The 9,229-nt window shown below is 36.1% G+C and overlaps 1 protein-coding gene across 1 annotated transcript in view; it reads right to left on the reverse strand.

Moving 5' to 3' along the window:
• LOC129271041 (F-BAR domain only protein 2-like) overlaps positions 1 to 8,696 on the reverse strand; it is a 79,585-nt gene extending 70,889 nt beyond the window's left edge. Inside the window, exons 1-3 of the mRNA XM_054908390.2 lie at positions 8,692 to 8,696; positions 6,423 to 6,497; positions 2,172 to 2,313 (exon numbers count right to left, since the gene is read on the reverse strand). Of these exons, the coding sequence (XP_054764365.2) occupies positions 2,172 to 2,313; positions 6,423 to 6,497; positions 8,692 to 8,696 (222 nt within the window). The remainder of the gene's footprint in view (positions 1 to 2,171; positions 2,314 to 6,422; positions 6,498 to 8,691) is intronic.
• Between the last annotated feature and the right edge of the window lie 533 nt (positions 8,697 to 9,229).

Here is a 9,229-nt window from a genome sequence, read left to right on the forward strand (position 1 = left end):
ACTGGTTGATTCAACTCAAAATCATTTTGTTTTGTTTGAATAATAAAATAACTAATTCAGATTTAGATGAGCTTTAATAGTTTAACATTTGAGTTTCACCTCGTCTACCGACGTGCTGCCTATTCATTGGTTACAAATCATTTTGTTTCCAACGTGCCATGCACCAAAATGAAGGACAACTAAAATGATCCTACCAGTTATAGTGTACTAATATAACACCTTCCGTTTTCCTTTGGTTTTTGTATCAATATTTGCAAAGAATTATAAACACATCCCACTGCTCTATTCTAAATAAACTAGAGAGTCATTTCATAGGTCCATTGTCATATTATTCTGGTGAATGTTGGATCCGCCCCCTACTACAATATAAATATTTGGGAAGTATTCTAAACATATCTAAATAATTTCATTATCAAGTTGATCAATACCGGTAATGGCTTTACCAGCTGTGGGAACCACTACCACCATTTCCTCTTTCCAATTTACCTTGAAATGCAATCAAATGAACACACAATCCAGATGTACTTCTTATACCACTTGTATGAAAAGGGAAACAACAAAAAACTGCTACCCTGGGTAAATAAAAAGTTATTATCATCACCATCTATCCAGTACACAGAAAACTAATTCACATATCCTGAAATATGATCCTCTATAAGATAGCCCTTAATATTTTAAGAGTACTAAAAAGCATATAGTATATATACCTTTACAGAGAAGAGGAAATAGTGAATGGAAGTCAGCCATAATGCTTATGCTGAATTGGTATTATCACTGCCTGCATTTGATTTTTCAGCAGAACATGGCAGATAAAATAATAAGAAAAGGATGGTGTCTTTTTTTCTGCTTTTGTGTAATTTACAAGGGAAATACCATTCAGTCAAATGGTAGAGACAAGTTTCGTGCAGAACAAAACAAAAAATGGGTCTCTTATAATTTGGCTACTAATTATCCGTGATAAAATTATTATGACTTGTTCATTCAAGATTCCACGTACAGTACATGTAGTTTTTACATGTATATCAAATACAGAAAGTGCTCTTTTCATTATCCACGAAATCCCAAAATTACCCATCTTTTTCAAGGGGGAAAGGGGTGGTTTTGTATAGAGGTATCAACAACTACAGAAAATTTTGACTAGGAAGTCATCTTAGTACAAATGCATTTTCATGTCATGTGCAAATGTCAAATCCATTATTCAATTTAACTTTGCATACAATGCGCATCTAATGATTTGGTCTGAGGTACATGTACATGAAGGTGTATCACATCCGTACACTTGCACATGTATACAAATGTACATGTTCCTGTACATGTAGAGGGAATGCATTTTACACAGAACATTGAGCATACATGTACATGTAGGTTAAAAAGGGTCAAGTTCATCTATAAATTTTAAAGAAAAATAATCAAATAAATAAGGTTCTGCATTTTAAATGGAATCTTCTGGCGTATGGTGCGATTCTCACTTATTTTGATTCTTTTTTCTTTTATTTTTCTTTTTTCTTTTTTTCTTTTCATCCCATTCTGATACAATTTTCAATGTTATTACTTGTTCAATTATAGACTGATTGACCTGTATTCAGGTTGTGATTTAACAATGAATAACGTGACACAGCTCTTTAATGGTTTAGGATCAGTTCAAGAGTACATTAAGTGTTCAAAATCTGTATTACTGTCTGGAAATCGTAAATTAATTTTTCTCCACCATATTAAAAGCAATGAGCTATTATATAAATAGGAAACACACAGTAAAAACTATTGACATATGCGACTTCCAATAATTATAGCATATATACGCTTTTATTATACATAGACACATTGGCTTTAATCAAACTGAACTTTAGAATATAAGGCCATAAAAGGCAACTTGAATCCCGATTTATATTTCCTGCCCCCACCCCTCAAAAAATGTGGTGTTGATTGGTGTACATTAAGGACTACCCCACTCATATTTTAATACTCCAGTGTCAATTTTATATGTGTCTAGTTCAACACCTATGGGTGATATTACAACACCTATAGTTTAAAACTCTTTGGTGTTATGCTTAATCCCTACATGTAACTGATCCCTATGAATAATTTGAACACCTCAAAATATGGTCCTCTCGTGACACCAAACTGGTGTCAATTTTAACACCACAATTCTTACACTTAAAGTTCCTACTTACAGTCTTGTGTTTCTTATGCTGTTCATCCCCATACTTATGGATGTCTTTGACAATATCTTGAAGTTTCTGGACTAGTTTCTGATGTGAAGCGGCAAGTTTGTCCGTTGCAGCCTTTACCACTGTCCAGAAAGGAGCGAATGTCCTGCAAATTCAAAGAAACATTAAATAAATCAATACAAAAATACATGTATATAACATTATCTTCAGTCTAATTGACTTAGTAGAGAGGTGTAAAGTTGTTTCATAGACATCATTGGCATCTAATATGTCAAAATACTTTGCCTCTCTCCACCCAGGTGATAAACAGTGCCCGATAGGATGCAAAAGTCAATGAAATATGTGTAGCATTTTGAGCTATAATGTTGTTCATGCTCCCCAGGGAGTAGATAAAGTACCTGCGTACATGTGCGCTAGAATCTGATGGTAATGATTATTCTGTAATGCATCGTCCTGATACATATGTAGGCCTACACTGTACATGTAATTATTCAACACTGCATGTAAAAAAAAGTACTTAGAATATTAACAATATCTTTATGATAAGTTTCTACTGCATGATACAGTCCTGGGGAAATTAAAAAAGAAATTCCAAGGCTGTTATTTTTTAAGATCACCAGCCCAATTTGCTACATAGTAGTTTAAATTTGGACCCTATTAAGGGATTCCAGAGGTTCTTTAATAATAGTTTTCCAGGACTCTATTTATACAGGGCATTTCAGGGGTGAATTTGCCTATAGCCCCAATGTGATTTTTTTTTCCCTAGCATAAATCATCAATACATCTTTCTCAAAAAAATCCAAATCCAAGATTATTCAAAAAAAAATTCTCTCATATTTTCTACCCTGGAGTTTCAATTTGCAAAATATCTTTCATTCTAGTTGGTCCTTTAAACCCTCTATAATGAGCATTCTTGGCTACCCATCATACACTCGGCAAGACATTACATTAAAACTCTTTTCGATTCATTTTCTACATGATGCCATAATAAGCACCCCATCGTTCATCCTCATCCTCAGTCGGGTACTTTGTAATGGAAATCCATCAAAAACATCAATTATGAACATGTCTCATACATAATCCATACCAGGATCCCTTCCCTTGGATTCATTCCCTTGTACTTGCTTAATCTTTATGATTGAACAATTTCACAAAGTACTGTAGTATCTATTAGTATCATCCCCATATAATAGCCCTCACAGTACAGTTAAGAGCAAGGGTGGACATAGAGGCTGTTCTCACTACGTTCCTAAAACTAGTTTACTGGAAACTAGTTTAACGCGTAGTGAGAACGGTCGAAGCGGTCTTGGAATCGATCTTCCAAACCAGTTTGGAAAACCACCTCGCGATGTAGTTTTCAAGATCGCTTTGCCTCGTTAAACTGGTTTTAGCGTAAGTGAGGACACAACCGTTCTTCGGGAAACGATCTTCGCACATTTTGAGCGCGCTACTCCACATGACAGGTGTAGAATGCCCATGCTGCGGTTTCGAATTTCGCGGGAAACGTGGCACCCCACTGAGAGTGTTTCCATAGCAACAAGAGCGCTTTACGTGAAGTGATTTTGAAAACCACTTTCGTGTGATCAAGTGGGAACGCTAGCAAAGCGATCTTCCAAAGTGGTTTCCTGAATCGGTTTCCAGTAAACTAGTTTTAGAAAGCGTAATGAGAACGGCCTCAAAGCAGTTTGATTTTATTCTACATGATGTATACATGTTCATGCTTTCATTCATTTTCATTTTTATTTTAAAAATCATCATGGAATTTGTTTAAAAGTGATTGCACCGCCATTCTGTGGTTTTTGAAGGACCCAAAGGTAACTTTCAAAAGTGGAGATAAGTCCCCACATTATCTTATATTATTGTAAAATGGGTTCAAGGATGTAAATAGCAAGTGCATAAATGTAGATGCAAGTCACATGTTCATACTTTTAAGAAGTTTCTCTTTTTTTTTAACAGCAAGTAATGAAAGACCGATCAATATCAAAGAAAACATTCCATATTTTTTGTGTATAAAAGGGTCAAGGTATGAGCTCATTAAGACTCAACCCATCATATTAGATATCAGAAGGATCCTTTGCCTATATACCCTGCAAAGCGATAAATACTGCCCTCTACTGTTAAACATTATCGGTAAGAAGAATTAACAACAGGATGTGACATTTTAAAAGGTGAAGTTCCCTTCTTCTTAGAAACAGAAGAATGCTTCATAACTACGTGATACAGATTGGCCATTCAAATGCATTCAGATATGAAACAGGTTTCGATATTTACCGCACTCTTCAGATAGGGAACAATATTGACTCACTTCAAACCATGCACCTAGCATGCTTAAACATACAAAATTCCTCTACATGAGGTTTAAGACACAGTCAACAAAGACCTATTCAAGACAGATCAGCTACGCAAATGTTTCCGAATATTTTCATGAAATAATTTAAATGTATAATGAAATGACTCATGGCATACAGACAATTTGGGTTTGGATTCTATTCTGTTTCCTTACTATGGTCATTTCTTATGGGGGCTTACAGGGGGGGGGGGGCTTTCAGTATGCCTAACAAAAGATATTTCATGCACTGACATAGCTAGAATGCACCTGCATCATTATATAGTCCAGTGGCTTACGCAAGAATGTTTAAAGGGGGGGTGGTTTCAAGCTGAATGAAATGTTGACAACCCCCCCCCCCCAAAAAAAAAAAGCTCTTCCCCACCAATGTTTAGGTTGTTTCGTACGTCAAAAGAGTCTGACAACCAAAAAAAAAAGGTCTTCAAATATAAAATTTTAGGAGGGGAGGTTCAATTCTTAAGGGGGTTTGGGTATCAAAAAGATTTGAGGGGGGGGGTTGAACCCCTGTAACATTCCATTGATGGAAATGGGGAGTTTTTCTTCTATGGGAGCACCCAATCATGGCTGTCATATCAAGATTTTGTATGGATGCAGTTCAAATTAATTTTTCACCAGCATTTTACAATGGCATTAGACTAAGGTCTGAAATTGCGATGTACTGTATTATGATCCTCAGGGAGGGTAAAATTTTTTGCTGAAGCGATTACTGTCTGATATTTGCCTAGGATTTCTTCCAAATTTTGTAATGTCATAGAATTGCTCCAACCCAAATGACCTATTTTCTTTCATAAAAAATGGTAGGTACAATGTAGGGTTCAATGTTGAATATCTAGGCCCCATCTTACAAAGAGTTGCGATTGATCTGATCAATCACAACTATGGACGGCCAGCAACGTCATCATCTATTATTCATGTTTGCTCAAATATTTTCTAACTATGATGTATATTCATGCATTCATTGTTTTCTTTCAAATTCACTATGCTTCTCTTTGTTTACAAATGACTTTTTGCAAATTTCCTGTAGAATAAAATTATGACACTGATGAATTTCCATAGAGTTACGATAGATTGGATCAATCGTAACTCTTTGTAAGACAGGGCCCTGGTTACCAGCAGAAGAGTGAATTTTAAAAAGTCAAATGAACATGTGTGCGCATTTGGAGGTGTAGTAGCCACATGGTCCGACGTTCACATACAGATGGTCGAGGGTTTGAATTCCAGCCTTCAGCAAGAAATTTATCAATTTGTGCTGCACTCAACCCAGGAGAGGTAAATGGGTACCTAGCAGGATTAACTTCTAGAATGCACTGAGCGCTGAATGTAGCAGCTCAAGCAAAAGCTGGGGATTAATACTAATAGTGCGCCTTGTAAAAGATGATACCTACATGCATTATGATGCGTAATATTATTATCATTATACCATTATCATCATTTTTACCATCATTATCATCATCATTATGAAGCATCAACATAGAGCTGCTCTATAGTTTTTACTAGATGACATACAATAAACTACTAGGTGCACTTTCCATAACTTTAGTTACAGGTTAAACCACACTCAACTCAGGTATTAACAACTTAATCTACGAATTTCAAAATGGAACTGATGTTTACGCTATATGGGATAATGAAATAATTTGCTACATGGTGCTTAAAGGGAATTCACTAATATACACCTTCACTGAAAACAAATGATGTTCTAGGCTTCGAGCTCTGCAAAGAAACAATGATGATTAAATTAGTAGAAAACTCCACAACAGTTTTTTAATTAACCCACGTCAGGGCTGAGCTTATCATGACTTACAAATAAATTAGGGAAAGGAGCAGAAGCGGCATCATTACGAGGCTCTTAGCAAAGATCATAAACAGGAGACAAGGGCTCACAATTAACCGTTGCACTCACTTACCCAAGCTGAGAATAATTACTGGTAGATTTAGCCAATTTGCTGACACTCTTGTGGTACGTATCCTCGATAAGCGACCTTGATAGGAGAAATAGAACAAAAATAAAATAAATCAATTGAATTGACGGAGTCAAGGTTTTATGGTATAGGCGATATATTTCAGTTTAAGGAAACCAAAACCCAAGAAGAGATGCAATCTTATTGGAAAAAGTAAAATGAGAGGATCAATTTAAAACAAGTTTCATCAAAATTGGTGATAAAATATTAAAAAGCAAGTTATGGGTGTTTAAAAAGTCTTGATGTACTTTCTATGGGGATCCACTTGGCCACCATGCTTCAGAATCGCAGATTTTGTGGACAACTCTCTTTTTGTTTTGTGTACAAGTTTTCAGTTTTTCCCCATTATCTTTCAAATTGCATCTGCCTCCTTCTGAGCATAACATATGTCATGGGAAAATATAATTCACATCGTATCATGTCAAGGTCAGGAGGAAATAATGTGAAATATGTCAAATAAAGAGGAGAATCTGACAATTTGTGAACAAAATGAATGGAGAGTTGTCCACAAAATCAGCCATTTTGAAGCATGTTTGCCAATTTGAGGATCCCCATGGAAAGAACAAGACTTTTCAAACTTCAATAACTCGCTTATTTTATAACCGATTTTGATGAAACAAGTTTTAGATTGCTCTTCTCAATTCATTCTTTCTGATTAGATGGATTCTCTCCTTGTGTTTTGGTTTCCTTTATTAAGAGTCACAGTGTATAGTATTCTGAAGATTTGCATCCTGTCTGACATTTCCAGCATAAAAACTAAAAAAGAAAAATGTCCATGTACATGTACCTGTTCAAAATCGAGTCAAATGTACCCTTTTTATGAATCAAAGTCCAATTATTTACAGCAGGGGTGAATTCCTCCTAATTCAGTTTTTGCTGATAAGTACATATCATAAATGTACAATCATGAGTACAAGTACACATATTTTGAGAGGTAATAAACAGCTTTCAAATCGCCATGACTAATACCCCTTTCATAAACCCATCCTCCAATTAGCCGCCTAAGAGTAATGCGGATAATTCAATAAAAATTGCGTTCACAAACTCCGAAAATACTCCGCACTATTTTTACGAGCGCCCGTCCTGAAAAAGGCGGATAATCGTAATGACAACTGCACACGCCACCTACGATGAGGTTGTGTTGGAAAAGGGTGACCTTGTGACCGCACCATGGCAATTATCCGCATTATTTGAAAATGCGTTCATAAAGTCAAAATCTGGTCCCGATGCCGCTATTATGCGGATAATTGCAGCATAAAAATAATGCGGATAACTCTGGTCCTCCTCCGATTTTACGACCAAATTATGCTGCTATTAGCCGCATAATTGGGTTTATGAAAGGGGTATAAAATCTGAACTAACACAAACAATACAGAAGAGTTAAGTAGCAGAACACTTTCCATCATGTTTAAAAGATGGAAGGTGTGTCTGAATATGATATTATTTTACATCAAATATTTCAAAAAGTATTTTGTCATGCTCAACTCCAACAGCTGTGTGGTGACGCGGGGTGTATGTACATACTCATGATTCACATTCTAGTGTGGAAATTGTCTTAAAGAACTGTATTCCAACTGTTTTGACCATTGACAGAAAATCGGGGCATGTTCCTGCTTTAATACATGAAAGAATATTGCACCTGGCAAAGCCTTTGGCTATGACATATGATCAGTTGGGTATCCCTGCAGATTCAAGCTGAGGTCTTCAAGATGTTGTAATGGATTTAAATACCAATAAGCCTTGCCCCTCCCCCAACAATAACCTTTTTTGCCCGAAAATGGTAGAGATATTGAACTGACTACCAGCTTTATACAGAACGAGGCGAATAAAGCAATCCCAAATTTCCGCTTCTTCTTATCATCATATATCTCTATCTAATCACATCCCGAGAAGTGAGGAAATTGCCTTGTGTTTATTGCTCAATGGAGTTCCAACGAGTCTGCGGTTGGAGGAAGTTGAGGAGAAGGAAGAGGAAAATGGCTACCTGTGATAAGATACTGGTCAAGAGTAATCAATGCTGAAGGACTGTCACTTGGGTGATCACTGGACCAAGTTGAAAATTACTTTCATGTTCATGAAAAAAATGGCCAATTTGAAAGATTTAAGCTAATTTAAAAAAATGTATGTTGTCTACAGTGACGTGACGCTTTCACACTAACCTATTCTGGAAAATACAAAATTTTTTTTTGGGGGGGGCACTATTAAGAAAACAAACGACATGTAGGCCCTACTGCAAATGTTCTAAAAAGAAAATTAAACCTGCAGAACACATGTAGTAGGCATATAGATAAACTTGCATTTAAAAAGTCAGATTCTCTCCCAGGTCAAAAGTAATGTCTTGGACTGGATCATACAAAAATTGTGTTTATTCTTAAAATTTCTCTGAACAGTCAAATTAAGGGCCATTTTATAAAGCTGTTCGTAAGTTAAGAGCAACTTTAAGAATGACTGGTGATCATTTCTTGTGGTTTTCAACATTAAATTTCATTTAGTGATTATTTAGCATGAAAGAAAGGTTCGAAAGTCGTTCTCAAAGTTGCTCTTAACTTACGAACAGTTTTATGAAACGGCCTCCTGGGGGGTGTTTCACAAAGATTTAAGTATGACTCAAGTCGCACTTAAATGCCGACGCGTACATGATATGCAACGATCTGACCAATGCGGTCAAGCCTTTCATACCGTACGCAACTCGGTATTTAAGTGCGACACTAAGTCATACTTAAATCTTTGTGAAACACCCCCCTGGTCCCAAA

The sequence above is a fragment of the Lytechinus pictus genome, chromosome 11 (assembly GCF_037042905.1).
Source record: "Lytechinus pictus isolate F3 Inbred chromosome 11, Lp3.0, whole genome shotgun sequence".
Lineage (NCBI taxonomy): Eukaryota > Metazoa > Echinodermata > Echinoidea > Temnopleuroida > Toxopneustidae > Lytechinus > Lytechinus pictus.